The 24,887-nt window shown below is 40.0% G+C and overlaps 1 protein-coding gene across 7 annotated transcripts in view; it reads right to left on the bottom strand.

The window, feature by feature from the left end:
- ACACA (acetyl-CoA carboxylase alpha) overlaps positions 1–24,887 on the bottom strand; it is a 277,490-nt gene that overhangs the window by 119,124 nt on the left and 133,479 nt on the right. For 5 of the 7 annotated variants that reach the window (XM_019805579.2, XM_019805581.2, XM_034640345.1 and 2 more), the window contains 6 exons: positions 22,574–22,698; positions 15,106–15,219; positions 13,773–13,886; positions 12,667–12,756; positions 11,011–11,129; positions 413–436 (listed from right to left, as the gene is read on the bottom strand). In XM_019805579.2, the coding sequence (XP_019661138.1) occupies positions 413–436; positions 11,011–11,129; positions 12,667–12,756; positions 13,773–13,886; positions 15,106–15,219; positions 22,574–22,698 (586 nt within the window). The remainder of the gene's footprint in view (positions 1–412; positions 437–11,010; positions 11,130–12,666; positions 12,757–13,772; positions 13,887–15,105; positions 15,220–22,573; positions 22,699–24,887) is intronic. The other 2 variants (XM_019805580.2, XM_034640344.1) reach the window with 1 other exon arrangement.

The raw sequence follows: 24,887 nt of genomic DNA, 5'->3' as shown, positions 1-24,887 counted from the left end.
AAAGGAGAAGCAAACTTGAGAAAACTAAACATTGAAAAAAATTGTGAACAATTTGCCAGGGTAGGAGTAACCTTAAAGGCTTCTCCCTCGAAAGCCCCAAACGAGACAGAGAACGTAGATGTTTACAGCAAAGCTGAACATCAGGCAGACAACTCCCCTATCGTATACAGCTAGATGGCGGGGGCTTCTCCATACTGAGGCTTTTCAAGTGTTGCTTTTTGAACAGCTGAAGAAAAGCTGAAGACATGTTTTCCAAAGAAAGAATAATTTAGTATGTCCAAAGGGGAGCTCAGGACTCCCTAGCAGAAGACAGCATATTACTTGTCCAGTGTAGTGGTATTTTTTCCGATTTCACTATTCTAAGTTACGAAAGAGGTGTTTTTAATTGGAAAAGAAACCAAACATACGATACCTGTTTAGCGTGGGGATGTTCCCTCTGTAATTAAACAACCACAGTTAGTTACTGGTAGGTTAGTGAAAGCCATAATAAAAGAATTGTCAGAGCGGCTACAGACCGGTCATGAGGAGCTCCAGTCTGGCAGCTCTGGCATTCAGCAGACATAATTAAGTGCTCATTACCCTTTACCCTCAGGGTGCCTCCAAAGAGGCATGCCTCCTGACCTACCTCACCACAGCAACTGTTGATGGAAAGGGTCGAAATATATTTACCATGGATTTTTAAAAATAACTCTATGACAAAAAAATCATGCAGAGTAGAGATAAAACACAGCCTCATGAAAATTAATTTAAGCTATATGGATATGGTATATTATCTTAACCTTCAACACGAAATGTCATTCTTGACAAGATTCTTACAGAATCTTCTTTCTTGCTCCTATTTTACTGAAAATTTAGTAAGGAAGTCCAGAGAAGTTGATTCCACAGCCCCTCCCACCTTAACTGCTTTTCTAGCGTATGAGGCGAGCTCAACAAACTCTCCTCCAAAGAAAAGTAGCCCGGAATCTGGATTCCCACTACCTTTTCTAGGCCCCTTTACCTCCTCCCACAGACCAGGAGGTGGTGAGAGGTGGTGGTGGTGCTGGAAATGAATGTACTCCGAACTATGGGAGCTTAAAAAAACTGAAAATCATGTAGGGATGTAATGATAAATGCTTCTATGACTAGAGTGATATACTTTGTCAAAATTAAGTAATTTGTACTTTTTAAATTAAATGATCTTAGGGTAATAACTTTTCAAGATTGTTGAAAGCTCAAAAACTCTAGGCCTCTCATAAACCATACCTAAATTCGGCCAGCCCTAGGGCTTCCTGACCAACACTGTGCCAAAATCATGAAAGAAAGATTAGGGTAAGAATGGAAACTGCAAAGCAAGTCTCCCGCATTCTCTTTGGTCTTTGCCACCAAGGCTTTCCCTCCCCCCTCCTTAATTTGACTTAAGTCATTTCCTCAACTGGAAAAAAAAAAAAAAAAACACAACCAAAAAAACCTTATTTTCAATGTTAAAAGGGCAAAGTTATACTTACCACCCACAATTTAGGAGTACTGTAAGGGCATTGATTGGTTGATATCTTAACCTTCTAACATTCTTTTATCAGCATTTAATCATTGTTGGGGTTTTCTGGCACACACAGGACTTAATGGGGAGAACATAGTGGGTGGTGCTGATGATATGTGGGAAGGAGGAGAGAGGGAGGAAAATGATGCACTTTCCATGGCAGTGAAAGGAGCAGAATAGACTGAGCTGGCCATATAAATAAAAAGCTGTGACATATCACTGCACACAAACTGTATACCTCGTGTGATTTGTGAGTAGCAATGCTCTCTGCATCAAACCTGTATCACAGAGCAAATTCATAAGGCAGCAAGAGCAACCTCTGAGCGCAAAAAGCTGCACCTTTGCTGTTTGGATTCTTTGAGCCTCTCATTCAGGGGAATGGGTTTCATTTTATCAGAGCTCCTTAGTTACAGTGCACGGTGACCATGCTCAACAAAAAGTCTGCACAGGTTCTAGGGCAGAGGGAGATGGACCTAAGCAGAAAACTGACAGTAAACGCTAATGAGAATATAGGAAAGTCTTCCTTTTAAGATATCGAGGATTATAAAGAAAGAAGCCACCTGCACAACCTCCTACCATGAACCTCCGTTCAGAGGGAAGAATCCTACAACCAAAGCAATCTCAGGCTCCATTCATTCAGGTTTCTGGAATTTGGAAACCAGTATAACCTCTCTCCACTGACAACCAATTTCTTAAAGGAGTCAAGTGGTGCCACTGTTTCTGCAGCTGCACCATAATCCCTTCGGGAGTCTTCACAGGACGAGGGCCAAGTTTTCAGCAGAAAAGGACCCGGATTGAAAAGAACATCCCCAACAAAAAGCTGGCCCTTCTTCATCAGCAGTTGTCAAAGCTCTCCTAGGGAGCCCCCTGCTGCTGTGTTATAGGAACCTGCACCATCTACACAGCACGGGGTAAGGAGAAAAACTCCCAACAGCTACAGTGTTTAACAGAATGGCCCCAAATCATTCACGGGAGACATGAGTTTAGACGCCGCTTATCCTCGTGGGCAGAATAAGAATGTGGGGCTGCACAGGTGATGAGCAGGGAAAGAAGGATCAACTCTATCACCAGGTAAATACTTAACCATGTCCAGAATGATCATTTGTATATTTTGTTGCTCTAGGCAGGGGCTCTTTGCTCAGTTTAAGAATATGACCAGTGTGGGATACTGCACACTACTGTGACACACTAGAAAGCTAGATCCATGGTCTGCATAAAGATGAACCACCAACAAAGAGACTGTATAGGAGTCTAATATTCCATTTATAGAGCTTCTAATAAAATCAAATCTACCACATTTCACTGCAAACTCATCATGCAAAAATAGTTAAACTACTCAATCTCTGATAAGGCAGTCAACTGCATTTTCAAATACATACATGGGATATAAATTCACTACTCATTAGACATTTGCTGTTTAAACTACTAGAAGCACTTATCATAATGAATCTTTATTCAGTGTTTTGAAAAATACTGGAATCATTTTCCTTGCAGCAGATTAGCTCCATTTTCCAGATATGATAACTGAGAAAGCAAACGGAATGTTTTCCAAGGACACTGCTCAATACAGTGTCATAAACCAGATTCTAGACCTAGCATTTTCTCATCTCTGTTCCTGAGACTAGCATTCCACATCAATATAGACTAAATTTAAAGAAGGACAAGAGAAATCCTTTGAATTCTGAGGTTCTTGGCATTAAGTCACCTCTGATTTTATTGATCTGCCTGCACAGAATGGCTGGAGAGCCTGCTTCAATATGAATGCAAAGTCAGAGTTGCTGCCTGCTAGCTGAACCCTCTTTATTTAAGGAACACTGACTTCTCTTGCAGTCACAAGTTCACTCAGCCTTTCACCATCCCTTCCAGCTGAATTTGATTTTGCTCGATTCTAGCTGGCCCTACATAAATCTTTTATCATATAAAAATGCCCCCGATTCTTTTGCCTTCTAACTCGGGAAAAAAAAAAAAGACCCTATATGAAAATGATGGGGATGCATGCAAACAAGCAGTGGTTACATCAAGCTGTGACTGAAAGCCAGGATAGGGCAAATCTTTTGAAATAAGGCAGCAAAGCAGAATCAGAAGAGGTCGGCTGAATAACCTACTGGCAGTCGCTAACAGCACTACCATAGGAGAAAGAGCAATTTGGCTGGCTGTGACCAGTGGTGGTCTCCTTGTGCGACTGTATTTCTGCAGGAGAATCCAAATCAAGAGCTGTAAAACACATGTGAACCATGTATTTCTATTGGCATCTCCCCCACCACCTCCATGCAGTTCAGATGCCCCAATTCCACTGTAGAGCTTCCGTTTACAATAAAATGATCATTGCTTCATAAATTTGCAGCTCCTTCAAAGCCCCTTCTTTGCTCTGCTGGAAGGTTTTGCTCTTTTTGAAACAAGTATGCCAACAGAGCTACAGCATATTACTGTTGCCTGCTGTATAATGAGCTACAAACCCACAGCACAAAACTACAGGGATTTACAGGTGCCCTGGATTCTGCTTTTCCTTCCCCCTGGAATCAGCGAGTCTTCTTTGACAAGGGACCTTGGGCTACCCTAATGATATATTGAGAGTTTTAAACCCAGCTCTCCAATCTTACAAGTCTAGAGTGCCAAAATAACACAGCAGAGGCTAGAAGCTGAGCCATGGATACAGGAAAGCACTTTGGTAAGCACTTAAACCTGCTGAGAATCTTCTCCTCTGCCAGATGCTTACATCTTATCAGCAGACTACCCTGAATGAAGGAAGCAAGCACTGTAGGGTTTTATTTACTTATAGCTCATTCTGGCCTGCTAACTACAACCAAGTGCTCCCACTGCTAAAAAATGCTACAAGTTGGATGACTTCTGAGTGTCTCAGTACGATCCAAAGGACGCTCTAATCTCTGGGTGTCAGAGATTATCAGAATCCTCAAGAATGGCAGCAGGATGCTCATTAGTCACAGGGAAGGCTTCTGATTTCTAAACTTCCTCAAAACCTTCTTCATAAGAAGAAGGTCCAGAGGCCACCCACTGACAGCTGAACACTGAAGGTGCCAAGCAACCTAAACTCAGTCATGACCAAAACATGTGCCGTCAGGGGAGAACACAGCCAACCTCTTCTGGATGTGAGACATGTGAAACAGAAAGTGTTTGAATTAAAACATTCCAACATAGAAGGCCAAGTTCACAAGGAGCAAACAGCAGAGAAGATGCAATGCAACTTGACTTAACTGAAGCATGGATTTCCATCTAAGAAATAGGTGGAAATAAACACCAATAGGTCCTCACCCATTATATATGTACAGAAACATACAACAAAATATACTTCTATCAAAATTGATGCTTTTCATTTGAATCACAGTTCAAATGTTAAAAAAACCCAACAACTATGTTCACTAATATGTATTACTTATGAAAATCATTTGGAGTTTAAAATTTCACACTCCCAGATCATAATATGTACAGCCACAGAGTTTATGGGATAATATTTTACATATGTTCGTATGAATACAGCTATATTTAAAAGATCAAATACATAGACGACTAAAGAACTTATTTGTTTTCAGATTATTCTGAGTTACTTAAATGTACTCAAAGCCAAGTGAAATCCTAAATGTCAAATGATTCCATGAGTTGTCAAAAATAGACATTGAGAATGATGCTTTAGTTTAACAAGATTTTCCATCACCAGCATCAGAGAGTGATCAACTAGGGTTGGGGATGGGAAAAAAGACAAACACACACACACACACATATCTCTGGGGCTCTAAGCCCTGAGCCTCACTGGAAAAAGGAAGAGAAAAAGGAACGCTGAATGATCTAGTCTGAGCTCAAGGATCAATCCATGCATAATACTGGTTGAATTCACTAAAGAGCTGGGCTGATGGAATCTTAACAAGAGAAATAAATCCTAAAAGTCTGGATAATAATAAAATGTTCTTTTTAGTGCAGGCCAGCTATCCTAACTATTCCTACACCAAGAAAATGACTGAAAGAACTCACTACTTTAAAAGCAATTGCTAACTGGTTACAAGGCACGTTTGTAAAAACCACAAGAGGGGCACCTGGCTGGCTCAGTCAGTGGAGCATGCAAGTCTTGATCTTGGCCGGGGTCATGAGTTCGAGCCTCACAGTGGGTGCAGAGATTACTTAATATCTTTAAAAACAAACAAACAAAAACAAAAATCACTTCCCATCAAAAAAATTCTCATGCAATTAGAAAGAGCCTTTAAATCTCGAAAGAAACACAAACACACACACACCACACATATATATAGGTTTTCTATTATGCTTAAGTCAGGAAAATCTCTGTAGCTTCTGTTCAAGTGAAGGGACTTCAAGAAGAAGAGGGTCTATCTATGCCAGGAGCTTCCCTTGAGTGGAGCTCTAATAACTGGATCCTCTGGTGAAAAAGAGCTGGAGATGTCAAAATAAGTTGCAACTACAGCTCCCTGAAAAAACTTGGAAACCTAGGGTAGAAGGTCAAGAAGGTAACATACCATGCCTTGACTGAAGCTTACCTAGCAGGAAGGATGATGCAGAAAGTCAGAGAGATTACAAAGAAACTGTTTAGTCATCTTTTTTTTTTTTTTAATATCGAGAGGAGTATTAGAAAAAAGCCCACTGTCCAATTAAACTGAAACATGCAGTAAGTAAATGTCAAGCAAAAGTTTCAGTCAAGCAAAATGAGTAAGCACTAGAGATCTATCGTACAACATTGAACCTAAAGTCAACAGTAACATATTGTACGCTTAAACATTTGTTTAGAGGGTAGATCTCACCTGAAGTGTTCTTCCCACAATAAGTTTTAAAAGTATTTGAAAATGTCAAGCAATGCAAAGTCCCATGATGAATTTAAACAAAAATAAAAAGGCACCAAACATGTTGGCCACACACTAACTGCCCAAGTGTGCCCCAAAAGGGTGTCTTCTCTCTTCTTAGAGGCTGCTCCACTCATCTGCAATGGAATTTGCTTGTGTTTTGCCTACTTCTCTAAAAATCAAAACATGTCCCAATGGGATGGGTCTTCAATTCAGACAGGATCTAAGGCATTTTTCAGAAAAAATACTCTTACTGTCGTCAGTTTGCAGAGAGCCATGCTTCATCCCAACCCACAAGGGCTAAATCACTAGTCAAAAATAAACTGCAGGAATGGAATTCCACCAGGTGACCCCATATACAACAAGGAGACTGTAGTCTTGCTTTAATAACACTTAGAAAGATACCCGCTTCTAAGGATTTGCTGGACAAATTCAGTCTACTTCAAACGAATGCCTAGCTAGGAATGTGAAAAAAAAGCACCAGGAAAGAAAACGCAAAACATTGGTTTAAGAATGTATCTGTTTTCTCCCCCAAGAATTTTTGGTTTGTTAACCTCAACTGGGAAAAATATTGTAAAATTCTGTTTTGCACTGATAAGGAAATATGTATATTCATATGCTTGCTCTCTGTTCTAGAGTAACGTTTAAAGCGTGCACAAAATACTGTACAACACCTATAGTATCAGGTGTGGGTAATTCCCGTAACTACTAGGAACAAGAAACATAAGAGGTTTTGTTGTTTTGTTTTGTTTTAATCCATCCCAGAGGCACTACTATTAACATAAAATAAAGAGGGCTCGGTGTGATTGTCCTAATTAATTTTTGGTCTATAGTTGAGCTATGTGGCTAGGAAGTGCTTGATATATGGCTAATCTGTATTGAGACACGCTACAAGTACAAAATACACTCTAAATTTCAAAGCCTGAGTATGAAAAATATCTCATTACTAATTTTTATTACATATTGAAATGGTATTTTGGATATGATGAGTTAAAGAAAATGTTGTTAAAGGTAATTTTATCTGTTTCTTATTACACTTTTAAATGTGGCCAACAAAAAACTTAGAATTTAACATATGTGGCTTGCATTGTATTTCTATTGGACAGTGATCCTTAACTGCAGGTGCTCATCACAATTCTCAAAGAGTGGTCCCCTGGAGTTTGGTTCAAAATAAATCAGAATCTTGGTGGTATTTTTAAAAATATTTCCTAAATAATTCTGAGAAACATTAATCTAGAGGTTAGCGGACATAATTTTGTGTCCTTGAGCCTTACAAGATTGGGAGTGGAATAGACACTGGCAGGTCATCTTGTAACTTACTTCTGCAGAATAAAAACCAATATGCTCATTCCCTGCTTGTTGGAAATTGCCTCAAAACTAGTTAAAATTAAGAGACCCTTGGGCACCTGGGAGTCTCAGTTGGTTGAGCGTCTGACTCTTGGTTCCGGCTGGGTCATGACCCCTCAATCATGGGATCGAGCCCTACGTTGGGCTCTGCGCTGAGCACAGAGTCTGCTTGAGATCCTCTCTCCGTTTGCCCCTCCCCCCAGCTTGTGCATACTCTCCCTCTCTAAAATAAAAAATAAAATCTTTAAAATTAAGAGACCCTAGAATTCTTTCATAAGATGAGTCAGCCTATTATAAAGAATTTGACAGGCCTTTGTCCCTGGGAGAGAGATTCTAAATCCTAAATCCTTGTAATTTCTCAAAAGACAGAAGTATCTTCATTATTCATACGCCCCTTGGATTACACCTGAGTTTATGCTAAGGGATGAGATAACTCAGCACAGGGGTTGCTCACTAGGAAGACCAACTGTGTGATTAAAGGGTAGGGGGCTTTGAGCCAGCTGGACCTCTGAGGAGGGGAGAGGGATTAGAGATTGAGTTTAATACGATCCGTGATTCAATCAATCGTGCCACTGTAATGAAACCCTGATAAAAACTCTGGACACTGAAGTTCAATAGAATTTTGTGGTTGGTGAACGTATGGAGGAGAAGTACCTGAATCCAAAGGGAAAGAACAGCAAAGCTCTGTGTTCAGGACCCACCCAGACTTTACTCCATGTGTCTTTTCACTTGGCTGGTTCTGATCTATGTCCTTTATAAAAAAACTGTGTTCATAAGTATAGTGCTTTCTGATTTTTGTAAGTTGTTCTAGTGAATTATTAAACTGGATGGAGTCATGGGAACCCCCAAATTTGTAGCCAGTTTGTCAGGACTGCAGGTGGCTTGGGAACTCCACTTGTGGCCCCATCTGAAGGAGGGACAGTTTTGTGAAGGACCAAGCCCTTAACTTGTGTTATCTAACTCAAGGTGGTTAGTGTCAGAATTGAATTGCAGTACACCAGTTGGTGTCAGAATGAGGTCATAACTTCAAATTGTAACCAAAACATTTGTAAGAAAATATAAAATCTTATAAAACTAAATTCAAGTAGCAAATTTATAATTCAGTGAAAAAGCTATACTCTAAATTGAATATATCATTTGGTGATTAAATTCGATAGCACGTTTTACATTCCTAAACAAAAGGACTTTAGATCTAAAAAGGCATTAAAGCAATTTTAACATTTTTCTGGTTTTCACAAAGTTTATTTCACCTTTCCTCCTTTACTTCTTCTTGTCTTCATCTTTACATCGATACCACTAGTACTACTGCTACTAACAATAATCTAGCAGCTTCTAATTTTATATACACACGGCCAAGGAAGACTGGAGAGAGAAAACAGGATCACAGCTCTGTTCAAGTCTGGTTTTTATCCATAGGGATGTGTATACCTCAGACGTCGGGAGGGACAAGCATACAAGTTGTGAAGCCATATCAGGAATAACCAAGATTCATATCCTTGAGATGGAATGGTGAATAAGATTTCTTAACAAACAGTTAAGAAGCATTTCTCTCATTTTCCAGTTGACTTTCCTTCACCAAACTGGACACGTATCCTCAAATAAAAAAGTAGGATAGGGAGAGCAATTCAGAAAGACAAGGGGAGCAATGAGGAGGGAAGGAAATCAGAAGCAGCTCTGCAGCCTGACTACAAATCACAGCCCACAGGGAAGAGGTAGTAGAAAGCAGGAAGAAAGGGAGAATGTCCTGAGAATTACAAAGAGCATTAAGTATAGCATGTAGTTCTCTACAATTATTCAAGGAATGCAGGAAAAGAAAGAAGACCGAGTGCTGAGCCCATGTGTGCCGTGAGCACTTCGCCGCTCGCTGAAGGACAACCATTCGTTTCTAGAAAATGAGATTCTGAAATCCATGGAGGCAAAAATGTACCGAGAGATGCTTGCTAAATCAAGGATATATGCTTTTCTCTGCCAGCTATAAGGTATTTTCGAGGTGGAGATGTGAAAGGATCTTCTGAGACAAAGAAGAGAAGTACTTTCTCTGAAGATGCCTCTGCCCATCTGCTGACCTCTGCTGGATCAACAGTGGCATCCAGTGGCCAAAAGTCTCAGCACAGACTTCTTTGTCTCCAGGAAGGGTTTCTATTGCTCTGGGTGAAGTAGCAATTCAGAACAAAACCATTTCTGTTGTCTATAACCAAGGATCCCTGAAGACACAGTACTTTGTAATACGAAGTGAAGAACCAAAGGCCATAAAGAAGAAATGGAGGGGGGCAGCTTAAGATTGGCTGTGGTATTTATATTTCCTATGTTGTTACTAAAAAGAATGAAAATACAGGAGGGGATGAACATAGGTGTGGGTGGGATTCCTCGGTTTTCACTGCCTCAGAATTCTTTAAAAATAAATCAGTGTACAAGATAAAGTATTTTCATCTTAAAACCAAAGCAATACTGAAAAAAATTTCTGTATGTACATTTTATTTCTTAAAGGGCTTAGGAAGGGAAAAATAATGGCTTAATTATATAGTTTAGTCAAATTTCAGTTTGCTTCTGAAGTATGAATTTTAAAACCTGATTTAAATTTCCATTAACCTATAACAAATATATAGAAAAGAAAAGCATTCCACCCAAGGTCCTTTTTTTTTTTTTTTAAGGTAGGCTCCAACTTGGGGTTTGAATTCATGACCCTGAGATCAAGAGTCAGATGCTTAACTGACCAAGCCACCCAGGAGCCCCCACCCAAAATATTTTCATCTTCCAACTGTTTGACTTAAACTGCTAAAAAAATGAAAAGTGATTTTCTGGCAAAGTTCCAGCAAATAAAATGCCAGTAAATTCTGACTTGAAAAAAGAAAAGAACTATGTTTCCTCAGTGACATAATACAAGGAAACAGGAATGATGGAGTAATCCTCAAATTTTTATTTTTTTTAAGATTTTATTTGAGAGAGACAGAGTACACATGTGTGAGCCCAGGTTGGGGGAGGGGCAGAAGGAGAAGCAAACTCCCTGCTGAGTAGGGAGCCTAAGGTGGGGCTTGATCCCAGAACCCTGAGATCATGACATGAGCCAAAGGCAGCTGCTCAACCAATTGAGCCACGCAGGTGCCCATCAAATTTCTATCTTAATTAGACTACACTTCACCTCTCCAGGTCAAAGATTTAAAAAAAAAAAAAAAAAAGAAAAGCAGGTACCAAGAGGCTCTTCTCTCATGATTTAAATTTGTTCATTTTCTGCTCTATGTTTCTAGCCAAAACCAAAAATGCATGGAATTGTCGCATACATTACTCCCCTTAACTCTCCTGATACATATCTGGCTGGCTCAGATGCATGTCCCAGTTCAAACTCACCTGTTTGGATGAGATGTGGGCAGCATGAACTGGAATTCCACCACACAGGTGTTGTCCTTAAGCTGGCGATGTTGTACACTGTTAAGTTCATAGGCAATATAAGCCCTTCGAACATAAACCTGGTTAAAAAGGGATCCTCAGTAAATAACACCTCAGGAACAAAAACTAAGAGATGCTTAGCCCAGGAAAAAGATAGTCGTAGGAAGAGGTATGCAATGTAGAAGAAGGCTCTGAACATAAACAACTTGCTTCAATTAATAAGGCTAAAGTCTTAAAGCTATACCCATGACTGTAAATGGAAATAAAACTAGCCTGCCTCTGCGGGACACCACTGGCTGGGTCATAAACCCTTCACACTAACCCAAACTCACGAGAAGGTTCGATCATTAGTAAAAGCGAGCATACAGAATCACAACTATTAACTCATTGCGCACAACCATTTCAACAGAAGATAAAAGCAAGCAGTAAGAAACATGGGAGGTACTGGTGCTGAGCCACCTGTGGAGTGAAGGCAGGAGACAAACAATTGTTGAACACTTCAACTCTTTTACTATCCTGCATCTTTGTTTTCCCACTGCCCTGAATTATTTTAGATTAATTATATCCTCCACACCGTAGGCAAGAGCAGTAAGACATAATGTGACATAATAGCTCACATGCACTAACTTGACTCAAGAGTTAAAAGAAACAGCACCAGCTCCGTCTCAGCAAAAACCATCCGTCTGACCTTGTGCACTTCACAGCCAATTTGCCATGCACATAAAATGCTACAAGGGATTCTAGCATCATGTGAGGTACATAAGGAGATTTCTCATTAAATGACTCGAAAGCACTCTAAGACACTTAGATATTTTCAAAATTTGGTATTTACTGAGTAGGATACATTACATTCTATCCACAGAATACAAATAAAAACTAAGCCAAAGGAGCTTGCAACAGATTGTAGTGATGCCGTGTTACATAAAATCATCTAAAATACTCCTTTTCTTCATTTTCAAAAGACATCTGCTTGGCAATTTTACAGCAGTATTCAGGGCCTGCAATTTTTGTGCTTAATGAGGTAGAGGGCTGTAGTGGAAACAGAAAAGTCTTTGAGTCCGACTGACCTGGGTTCAAATGCAAACTCTGCCGCTTATTATCTACATAAACGTGGACAAGTCACAAACTCTGAGTCTCACTTTCTTTTTACTTCATGAAGTAATGGTAGGGTTAAATGAGAAAAAGAGTAAAGCACCTAAAACACAGTTCATTAAATGTTATTTCTTTCTCAGGACAAAATATTTCATAAGAGCTGCCTGAAAATTCAGAAGATAACTAAAGTCCATTTTATTTGGCCCAGATCATAAAATGGAATATGTTCTGGTCAGCCATATGTTTCTTCACTTATTGTTTTATAGGGAATCCTAATTCAAATATCTGGAAAGTAGAGACTATTGAGAACTGTTGGCAGCTATTTTCCTGAGATTGGAGCCCGAAGTGGTGATTAGTTCAGCTGAAACACTTGACTAAAAGCAAGTATTTGTTTCAGAGGAAAAGAAGACACTAAAGCACCAACCTTACGGCCAAAGAAAAAGGAATGACTGAATAGCCAAGTGGACAGAAGAAATCAGCTAGAAACCTAGAAAAAGGTCACATCATGTTGCTATGAAAACTCACCTCCAGAGCTGCCATCCTCACTACCTGGTTGCTGTGATAGAAGAAGTTTGGTAGGACGTCAAAAATAGACGTTTCAGACAAGATGAGTTTCTGGAAGGCACAGAGACAAGCTTAAACCACTATATCCAAAAGAAAACAATTTCAGTGCACAATATTTAGCATTTGAAACACTCAGAGTAACCCAAGAATTCTGTCGACGAATGTCATATATGAACTTAACCTTCTTTGTGTCCCAGCTTCCTTAGTTACAAAATGGGGAAAACGATACCTATCCTCATGGGTCTGTTGTGAGTATCAGAAGAATTAATATATGTAAAATTCTTAAAAGTAATACACTAACAACACATCAGTAGTAACCATAATTAATATCCTTCCTGACATATATTTGTACCCAACCTCTCAAATATTGTCTCAATCCTCCACTATGGTAAACCACAGATTTGGACCCCAGTTGAAACCCTCTATTTCAACTATGAACCAAATAAACAAAAACATCCTCCCCCGCCTCCCAGGTTCCCCAGAAGGAAATCTGACAGAAAGCCTGAAGACTCCCTTGGCTAGATAGAACAATATTACTCTTATTTACAGGTAGAAAAATAGAATGTCATTCCTGAGAAAATGATGTTGTCAAAAAAGTAATAGTCAAGGTCCTTCCAATTAGTAGTAAAAGTAGCCAATACTCTTCTATAAAACTGGCTCTGTAGAAAGCTTAATAGTAAGCATTATAATAAAAATGAAACTGAAATGACTTAAGTAGTTTTGTCTCTAGAAGACTAACAACTACCTATTTACACATCTGATTCAAATATCAGACCTCAACCAGTGCAACCACTTAATTCTAGCCTAGAATATATTCTGGATAAAAAGCATAAGAGGCAAAGACTTCAACAGGACACGTCTACCAAGGCAGGCCTATCTGATTTTTAAGTTCAACCACAATTCTAACAGCATTTTTATGAAAAAAATATAGTAAGTATACATCATTTTATAAAGTCAAGGCATGAAACTTCACTACACAGAAAATCAAAATAGAGCGATTAATTAAATCATGCTTGGGAATAAAGGGGACAAGAGTGCACAGTGGTAGAAAAGGACTACGTGTATACCTGCAGGTTCTCAATGCAAAACTGATGTCCGTACATGTCAATTGCTGAAAGGAAGATGGACTCTACTTGGTTATGGCGAAGCTCATATGATGGCAAATGGGATGCAATAAGAACCTAGAGTGAGAGCAAAATAAGAGGCATAAGTTCCTGAGGGAGTGATTATTCTAGCCTCCTATCAGGCAGCTCTGATACAAAAGCAATAAATATAAATCTGTAAGTGCAGGCATCAAAGATAAAACAGAGACCAAGTAAAACAACTTCTAGGTCCTGTAACGTAAAGCCAATGCCACCAAATATTGCATCTCGGTTGACTCTCACTGTGATTTGCGTTGTGGGCAATTTCCCATGGCGGGGTGGGCAGCGGGGGAGGGAGAGAAAACAGCTTCAGTCAAGTTCCCTCAGCGCATGTGATTTACCATTGCAAAGCTGCTAGTCCTGGAGACTGCATGACTAGCTGTTAATTGGGAATCAGGTCTGGCAGGGAGCAGCTGTGGAGAAAGTGGAGGCAACAGAGCTAGGCTTTTGCAACTCCGAAATAGAAAGGACTAGGAAAAGCTGCTCTGACAGCCCCAGGTACTTGGTATCAAGGAGAAGGCGTCGGGATGGAACACCAACGCGTGTGAGGAGCAGTGTCACAAACATACAGGGACACGGTGGGACCTGAATAGTCTCAGCAGGTCACTGAGAGGTTCAATAACTTTGAGTAGCTCAGTGACATGGATACAATTGCGGAGAAAGCGGAAGGTCACTGAACAGCTTCAAATGCTGCTTCCTTGTCAATGCCCATGCACTGCAACACAAAGGGAGGGCCACTTCTTGGCTTCCCTGCTGAAACCTTTTGGAATGGAAATGAAGACTACAGGGTGAAACTAACCAAACTTCTCTAGGGTTGTTCTGATTGCCAGCACCTCGGATTCACTGCATTATCTTTCTGCTTTCCACACTTGATTTTTTCCTACACACTTAAAAAAGTTTTCACCTGCTTCTAAGCTCCCTTTGGGAAGTGAAAAATATCGAGTTTATTGCCATCCCTTAGCTTCCTTTCCTCCACGTGACCCTGGTTTACTATCACAAGGCTCCTAGGAAAGGTAGACGGTAACAGAATTTTATAAGGGGAAAAAAGACTTCTATTTTAAAGAGACTCAACGTTAATGTTTTCCTTCCTCTTTAAAAAATGTACCACATGAAAACATTTGTTCTGAAGGCAATGAGAAGACATATGTGGAAAAACGCACGATCTTTGTCAGGTGACGGAGTCAACGCTCACTGTTTCTAAGAGCACCCAATCTATGAAAACCATTTCTTCCTCAAGATAACCAACACAAAGCCTTACCTGGCGTGCTCGGAGCGCCACTTTGGCATTGGTGGTCTTACTGAGCTGAGTTAGCTCTGTGAGGATATTCAGCAGCTCGTCGGTGAGAGTAGGGTCCCGACCGCACAACTGGTCCTAATTGTTAGTGTGAAAAAACACATACACATCCACATTAAAAAGAATTGTGGCTAGAACTCTGAAATAGGAAAAGGCGACAAAAACAAAGTAAACATAGCGGGATTAATAAGAAAATGCAAACTTCTTGTAATTTTTTTTTTTTAAGATTTTATTTATTTATTTGACAGAGATAGAGACAGCCAGCGAGAGAGGGAACACAGGCAGGGGGAGTGGGAGAGGAAGAAGCAGGCTCCCAGCAGAGAAGCCTGATGTGGGGCTCCATTCCAGGACCCTGGGATCACTCCCTGAGCCTTAACAACTGAGCCACCCAGGCGCCCCAAACTTCTTGTTATTTTTATCCCAATGTGGTCAAGAAGATCCCAGAGGAAGCCACTGATAAGGAGAAACCCAAATCCCTCAGTCATTCGTATTCAAAATTCCTAGTGAATTTCTTTACAAATCGACACTGTACTTTTAACATACAGAAGAAATCACAGACCATTAAAAGGGGTCTGGGGATTCTGAGTAAAACCTAACAGATGAGGCCTCAGAGTTTTAAGAGGTTTTAAATAATATGGGGACTAAAGGCTTTCGTGTTCCCTCTTCCACTTTTGGAAAGAAGGCATAATAAGGCAAAAGGAACCACTCCTGGTGGTTTTCATTCTACACGCCAAATGTTCAGCATCCCAGGAGGGTGCAAAACAGAAGCACAAGAACAAATTATTCATTTAAAAACACACACTAAATAAAAACACCATCTCATATGCTGACAATTCTATACCCGAAATCATTTATCCTCTTGCTGTACCAGGAATCATTCCAGGATAACTGAACATGGTGAATCCTTAGCTGGATTAGAGGGAAAGACCACACTCCTACTATACAGTCCATGGGTTTATTCAATTGGGTCCTTCCTCTCCTAAAGTTAAAACTTAAGAAAAAAATTGTCTATCATATTTTGAGAAAAATGTTTCTTCTCCAGTGGAATATTAGTTCATTCCCAAAATTCATCCATTATCCATGTAATTTTCATCTTAGCTGAAAATATCCTCAGTTTTCTGAAATGTCTGTCCTTTTCTGAAATTTACAGAGCTATTTATAGAAGTTCCTAACACCATACCACATAAAATATACACGTTTAGGCACAGTTCCTCTACTTGGAGTTTGAAATAACTTCCTTTATATTGCAGTGAATTTTTATTCTCCCTGCACTACCAACAGGACATGAAAGATGACCAGATTCCCAAAGGCTTGCTGTTGCTGCCTTCTGATTTTCTTCCTACCTTGATTATCAGCCTTTTTCCTGAAGAATCTCCAGGTCATACTTACCTTCCTCATCTCAGGCATACTCTTTATCATCCTTTTATCACAACAGTATAAACAAAAGTTTGAGGCTTTCGGCTTTTGGGGCAGATATGCATTTCCCAAAACACCTTTTCTACAACCCCTACTACCTTCCACATCACCGGGTAAACAGCTTTGGAGTACTCAGCACCACCATGCGGAGAAGAACGTTTCTCAAACATTTTTTTTCCTTTTTTAAAGATTTTTATTATTTATTTATTCGAGAGCGAGCAAGCAGAGAATCTCAAGCAGACTCCATGCTGACTGTGAGCCCAACACGGGGCTCGATTTCATAGTCCTGAGATCATGACCTGAGCCAAAACCAAGAGTCGAACACTCAACCGCCCAGGCCACCCAGATGCCCCTTTTCAAACATTATGAAACAGGAAATAGTTTCTGGTTCTCCAATCCACCAACCAGAAGTTGGCTCCAAATGTCAAGACATAAAACAGATGATGGGATTTATAGTTAAGAAAGTGCAAGTATTGTTTTCACCTGTTGAAAACAGGGAATTCACTGATCTGAGTGAGAAGATTCACCTGTTTAGTGCAAGGAATTCACTGATCTGAGAGGGGAGGAGAGAAGCGGCTAATAGGTGACTGTAAATCCAGGGTTCGATTGAGGGTGGAGTCGTGGACCACAGGGCTTCTCCACGTACTCTAGGGCATAAAAGAAAAAAGGAGGGAGACAATGCAACGAAGTTGCATCTTTTGTTGAAAACTAAAGAGCAAAAAGACAATTTCAAAGGAATATATAAAATCACCAGAGACAAGACCACAGGAAGACAGAACAGACAGGTAACAGTGGATAGGGAAATCAAGACAAGTTTTTCCTACCAAATCCCTCTTTTCCCAATGTTCCTAACAGAGAAAAATATTCCTTTCTGAGGTTCTTACTTCACTCATCAGAAAGACCCACTGAAAGATCTAAAAACCTAACAGGTGTCCTAAATAATAAAACTCAGTTACTCTGCAAACAGCCAGACTCAAGTCTCAACATCTAACAAGAAAAGCCAACATGACAAAATAAGAACATTAGCTACCTACTTGTATCAAGAGCTCTGATGTGGAATGTTTTCCCTTGAAAGGAAATCCAGGTTTACCTTTTGAGATTAAACTAAAATACATACATAAAAATGGAGCTATCCTCTTGCCTAACTATAGATCATCTTCTAACTTAACACACAAAACCACTTTTTTAAAAAGCCACTTTTTTTTTTTTTGATTCATCTTTCCACTTTGAGAGAAAAGGAAGGGAAGTGGGGTAGGGAAAAAGAAATAGAATCTGAAAGAAAAGTGAACTATGGAGATTAAAAAAAAATAATCGAGACATAATTATTCATTCACAATCACCAAATGACAGTCTTCCCGGGCCCCCTGTGATAAAGTACAGAAAAAAGACCTTTCTGGGACATGAAGTATCAAATACAGTATCAAGAAACCACTACCTCCATTAGTTTATCCTGACTTGGATTTTCCATTCAAATATTATTTCTCCATGGTCATCACGACTAAGAAAAAGACTGGCAATAGGAAATCACATATAAAGTAACCTTCTCAACCTTCTCTTGTCCCTGACCTGGACAATGTTCAGGTCCTAAAAGAAACCACCAGGCACTAAAGACCATTCTATTCATCAGAACCAACCATCTGAAGATATAAACATCCAGAAGGAAGTTTATGGCCCTCTAGCCTAGAGACAGGCTTCCTATGGGAAGCCCAACAACGCCATCTAATTCTGGTGAACACTTTGTAACAATGACATTAAATGGCAACTATGTCAGCAGATGTGTTTCCTCAATATAAAGAAGTTCTTTTAATGAGCCTAACTGCTGATTCTGGGATTACAGATTGCAAAAATCTGTAGGCTAAAGTGAACATAATTATTCAGTAATGGCTAAGGCTGGTATCACTTATTTCTTATATTCTTAAACTGGATGGTGGCTAACAACAGGGAATATTTCAGATTTGCAGAAATAAAACATGCTTAAGTGTCAAAACCATAGTCAAAGTTATGCAGCTGTCAGAAGAGCCCAATATAATCCAACCTGATCTTAGCATCCTAGGATCTGAAGGCAATTCAAAACAGAATGTGACTTATGTGTAATGCTCTTGAGACATTAACTACTGCTCAGCTGAGTGAGGCACTAATCCCAAAATCATCAATGGACTGGTAGCTTCTTCTAGTCACAGCTGGACTTTTTGACATTCCAAGGATGTCATGGGACAGGTTTAACAAGACATTCTTAATGTCACCCTTTTTCAGTAAACTTGGGTTCACTGAGAAAGACAACTTCTTTATTTACACATTGGACAAAATTATTTGTAGTCATGTTAAGAGGAAGAAGGAAAAGCTCCCCATCTAAACCAAATCAGAGGCTCACAGGCACAGCATTACTCATAAGGAGCATGGTTGTTTATCATGGTCACGTGGACCATATCAGAAGTAGTGAGGGGAGGACTACTTAGCATCAAGGCAGCTACTGGATACGTACTTTGCTATTTAGACAGCTACAAGGATGTTGATACTTTTTATTGGTGCCAAACTGCTTAATTTGGCTAAACAATCTCTTAAATAAGGGTATCTGGGTAGCTCAGTTGGTTACGCATCCAACTCGATTTCAGCTCAGATCTCGATCTCAGGGTTGTGAGATCAAGCCCTGTGTCTTATTAAGATTCTCTCTCTCCTCCCTCTGTCCCTCCCCACTCGAGCTCTCTCTTAAAAAGAAAAAAAAAATCTCTTAAGTATCTCTAAGTAAACATAAACAATGTTCTAAGCTTCTTCCTATGAAATCAAATTTAAGAAATAGAGCTTTCAAAAAAATAAAAAACCAGACTTTGGTTTTAATCAAGGCACCATGTTCCTCCAAATAGAGGAAAAATGATAGGACTTTAGCATTTTACTTGGTATTCTGCTTTCCAGACAGGGTGAAAGATTAGAACAAATTTGCTCAAAAGTCCTGGAGGCAAGTTACTACTGGGCGCTCTGCTAATGCCTGGAGGGGATGAGAGCTTCCTTGGAGCAGCCCACGTTTTGTAGCACTGATTCACAGAAGCCTGATTGTCTTGATCCCTCCCTCTAGGTTCAAAAGCCCCAGAAATCATCATCTAGCTCAGCAAAGCACACCATCAACAATCCTACTTCTAGAAAGCAAAGATAGAAATGCCGGGCACATAACCATCAATCAGGAAGCCAACGTAAGCAGAGAAAGGGGAAGTGGCAGAGAACATAACCTGGGGAATTCAGATGCTACCATGTCCAGGTGATATCTGTAAAAGGCAGTGAGACCTATAGAAAGAGTAGCCAAACAAGTAAAATAGCTTTTACCAGACACCAATATTAATGCAGATGTGGGGCGGGGTGATGGCAGTGAGACCTGACCATTACCAAAGAAGGAATGAGGAAACCCACATCTGGTATTCCGTAAGATCAGATCAGAAAGGAACACCTCTTGAGCTCTCATTCCTGCTGCCTAATAGGACAGGGCTAGCTGGCCCTCAGCTCAAGCATATCAATTAACTTCTTGATTTACAAATCTCTAAGACAAAGTGAAAGCAGCTGATGTTTCAAGAGAAATTCAATGATATGAAAGCCTACAGATCCTAGGCTTTGTTTACTGAGTTTTGCTTTGTTTTTTTTTTTTTAAGAAAAATGTGAAATGCCAAAATAAAGAAAAGGACAAATCCATCTTTCTGGTTTACATCTTCAACCTTTTCCTCCTCCTCTTCCTCCTCCCCCGCCCTCTCCTCCCCATCCACCCTATTCATCCAAACCCAAACACTAACAACAGCTCTTTTCTCCAAAGAGCTCAGCCTGTTGGAAAGAAAGTTTGGGCACTATCCATGCAGGTAAGAAGTAATCAGGATGACAAGGTGGGGAAAAAAAGAACAGCAGCAAGTCCGAGTCCCATTGGCTTCTGCCTGTCCTGACTGGCAAAAGCAGAAAGCAAAGCCTCAAACCAGTTCTCTGACAGGGCCCAACGCCTCTGCAGCACCCCCCGTGTAATTACACACTTGAGTGACTGGACTCTGAAGAAAATTGAAGGCCTGAGCTCCGAACAGCTGCCATTTTCTCTCTCCATCACACCAGCGTGATTACTTGAGAAATGAACAGCCCCGGCTCAAAGCTACTCCAGAATTCTCAGAGGAAATATGGCTCCGTGTTCCAATAATGAGATTCTTAAGGCAAGCGTTACTTACAATCACTCCGCAAAAGGAGCGAGCCGAGCCCCTATATCTTACAAATTAGAATTTAAGAAACCCAGCGACAGTCTTGGACGATCATTACTCTTCTGCTGCTCCAAGGATTCTGGGCTTTGGTCTATTTTTAGTGCAGAAAACTGTTAAGTCCTTAAAAAGGTAATCATAATAAAATGAAAACTCACCATCATTAGCTCCCTAAAAAGGCAAATACACCCCATTTTAGGTCCAAACTGAGAGATTCTTCCAGTCCTTCCTCATTACCCCTTTTCTGCCGGAAAGTCTTGTTTTATCCAAATGAGAATTAGCAATCCTTGTATTGAAATTTTAAAAAGCAACTAACTGGCCAGAGGTTCCTTCCTTCTTTTGATTGAAGAAAAAAAAAATCAACAAATTGCCATAGATAATAGCACTTCTTTGCTGAAACCTGTCACTTGGGGAAGTTGAAATATTACATAGTGCTGATATATATTTTTTCCTTTCAGGTGCATCTTCTGATTTCCCCACCATCTAGCCATTCTAGGGTAGCAAAGGTAATGAACTCTCCCTGTAATTACATGTTTTTAAAAGTGGCTATTCTAAAAAAATGTTATATCCTTGAGAGTTAACCAGCGAGGCAGACAGGAAGTTGTGGCACTGTTGTTAACCAGAAATGTGAGCTAGTTTCTCTTTTTTCTGAACTATGAAATAAAAAACAACAGTGATGATTTAAAGTTTTTTTTTCCTCCGAGAAGAAATAATGGAATCAAGGTACCAAGATGGCCAATTCCACAAAGGGACAAAAGAGGAAATTCTAGGAGTGAAAAGGTACTTTGGTCTCCAAAAAAGACCAACAGACAGTAGCCGGGCAGCTGTTCATGGGCTGGGGACTCTAAGAATAGTGCTACAGTTCTGATTCCTAGAACTAACCCAACTGGAAAACTCTAGGAGTGAGGACTTACAGATCATCTTTAAAAATTCTTAAGTCCAAAGCCCACAAAACTTCTACCCACTGGTCAAATGTACATCACATTTACTAGTCTCACCTCTATTTCCCACGTTCTACTAATTCTCATATTACGAGGTTATGGGGACAAAAGCATGTATCCACTACCAGTACAAGAATCTGAGCTTAGAGTTTCATGTAAGTAAGAGAGAAAGGGACCCAAAAAAGATGCAGAATAAATTTAAATTTCTTCGGTGGGAGAGGCAGTACTGAAATTCTTTTTTTTTTTTTTTTAAAGATTTTATTTATTTGACAGAGATAGAGACAGCCAGCGAGAGAGGGAACACAAGCAGGGGGAGTGGGAGAGGAAGAAGCAGGCTCATAGCGGAGAAGCCTGATGTGGGGCTCGATCCCATAACGCCGGGATCACGCCCTGAGCTGAAGGCAGACGCTTAACCGCTGTGCCACCCAGGTGCCCCAGTACTGAAATTCTAACACTGTTTTTTGTGCTTAAGTTTTGGGACCTAAGAGGCCTTGCTGATATTCATGGAACAAACAAGAGTTATCACAACAAAGTATACCAGCTAGATAACATTTTAAAGCTACTGTCGTGAGTGACAGCAGAAATAGGGAAGCACAAGGCATCTCTTAGCCGAGTCAAGAGATCTGAGTTCCTGTGCATGACTGCATGTACAACACCCCCAACAATCCTTTCCTGGCTGGAGCAGGTTCCTTCAGGTCAAGGACAGAGGGAAAGGTGAGAAACTGTTCACCTACAACCCAAGCACCACTCATCCCCAAATTACAAAAGACAGGAGCTTTTCCTCTGACCACAGAACCTCGGGAAGGAGAAATGCTTTCTTCACATCAACCATCCTTATACGTTCTGAAAAGTGGTACTCACAATAAGCATTGTGACCAGAAGATTCTTCTTGGTGACTTGAGCGTGAGAGAAGATATAGTTCAGTACAGTGTTCATGTCACTCTTGTTCTCTTCTCGAAGGGCGAACACACATTTGTCATAGTGACCTGCAACCAGCAAAAACAATGGGTCCTCATCCATCGATAAATGTTCACAGTTACATGCGATTTGTTTTTTTATATGATTCACCTGATAAGCAGTGAGAGGAAACATCTCAAGAATTTTCCTGGATGAATTTGTACAGAATTGGCAGTGAGGTTTAGTAAAACGAACTCTGGACTAGGAGTCAGGCAATCTGGTCTAAGACCTGGGCTCAAAGCCTAGCTCTGTTACCAATTTCCTTTGTGCTTCTTGGCAAATCGCTTTACCTCTCTGAGCCTCATTTTCATCCCCCCCGCCTCAAAAAGGGTGGAGGGAAAGTATGTCTTAGAGACTGGGTGGTTGGTGATAATTCCAACCCCCCACCCTCACTCTAAACTCTCTCATTTAGCTTCCTGGAATGGTTTTCTTTTCTTTCTTTTTTTTTTTTTAAAGATTTTATTTATTTATTCGACAGAGATAGAGACAGCCAGCGAGAGAGGGTACACAAGCAGGGGGAGTAGGAGAGGAAGAAGCAGGCTCATAGCAGAGGAGCCTGATGTGGGGCTCGATCCCATAACGCTGGGATCACGCCCTGAGCCGAAGGCAGACGCTTAACCGCTGTGCCACCCAGGCGCCCCCTTGGAATGGTTTTCTTAGCGGAGAGGGTTCTGCTGCTTAAAAAGAAATGATCTTTAAAGTCTGCCCCTGGCTTGAGATTCTGGTTTCATGTCTGACTCACTGAAAATGTTTCACCCTAACTGTAAGGAACAGTTTTAGCTCAAAAATAAAACCACACAAACTTGTCAATATCTACAAGAGGGATGGCTGCTACCTCTGAAATCAACATTTTGCCCTGTAAATCCATGGAACAGCTAAGCAATGCCTAGGCTTCCAAAACCATACTAAGGCAGAGATCAAGGAGAACCTTGCATTACGTCAAAAGGTCTGTGAGGAGAGTACAGTTATGCATATTTTCACTGGCCCTTCATAAGGCCACCAGGGGCACATTAGTTCTGACAAGGAAAGCTATGCTTTGCAACAGAAGCATAAGCTTCAGGTTTACTGTGGTGATATCTACTGAGGGATATAATGTTCAGTTCTTCACAGAAAACAGCTTACCTCAGAATTAAATTTCCAAGTAAAGGAGAATTAGTGTTTGAAAAGACTCAAGGTCAGAATTTTATGAAAATCATGAAAATACTAAAGGATTATCACCTCAGTTCAGATTCCATGTTAAGTTACAAACCAGAACAGTTCGACTGTATTACCATGAATTCCTAGAATACTGAGTACATTCAACCAGGGTAACTCGGCTGTGTTTTAAATATTAGAGATTGACATAAGATTTTTTTCAAAATGAAATATATTTGAATAACGGTGGGCTACAATACTTAAGAACTGACAATTTCATACAAGACCCATTAAGAACAAAATAGAGGCTATTTAAGAACTGGTCGCCCTATACAAATTCATACTTTTCCCAACCAAACAGCTTTGGAGAGACAACAGAAATCTACCTTGGTAAAGGGAATTACTAGGACCAGGAGAAATAAAGACTATTTACACAGGGAAAAGATCGCAGAGACCCGAAGTAGAAAGAAAGCAATGATACCAACTGTTCTCTTTTTAAAAACTTTTTTTTTGTGTGAAACAGACATACAGAAGAATAAACACCCAGGTAGCTACCATCTATCTTAGAATATTTTTAATTATCTTTGAAGGATCCTACATGCTTCCCTCAGAAACGACTGCTAAGCTGAATTTTATGTTACTCATTCTTTGGCTTTTCCTTATGTTTATTCCATTTATCTCTCAATGTTATGTTTTTGAAATTCATCCTTTTGTTCACACGTGTAACTTGGTTCATCTACTTCACTGCTGCATAGTAATCCATTGTAGAAATATACCAGAATTCAATGATCTATCCTACTTGTGTATGTTCTCATTGTCTCCTGTCTTTTTTGCTATTATGAATAATGCTACCAGGAATGGGCCTGTGTATGTCTCCTTGTATGTAAGAGTTTCTCTAGATTCTACTATCTAAAAGTAAAATTGCTACGTTGAAGAGTATTTAAAAAGTTCAGCTCTATTAGGTTCTGACAAACTTTTCCAAAGTGGTTTGCACTTTGGAAATTTGCACTGTCATTTACAGAAGCAGTGGAAGATGATCTGACTTTTTAATGTTTGCCAAACTCATTTATGCTCACATTTCTCT

The sequence above is a fragment of the Ailuropoda melanoleuca genome, chromosome 13 (assembly GCF_002007445.2).
Source record: "Ailuropoda melanoleuca isolate Jingjing chromosome 13, ASM200744v2, whole genome shotgun sequence".
NCBI lineage: Eukaryota > Metazoa > Chordata > Mammalia > Carnivora > Ursidae > Ailuropoda > Ailuropoda melanoleuca.
The sequence above is the reverse complement of the archived record's forward strand: the minus strand, read 5'-3'. Positions and strand labels throughout refer to the sequence as shown.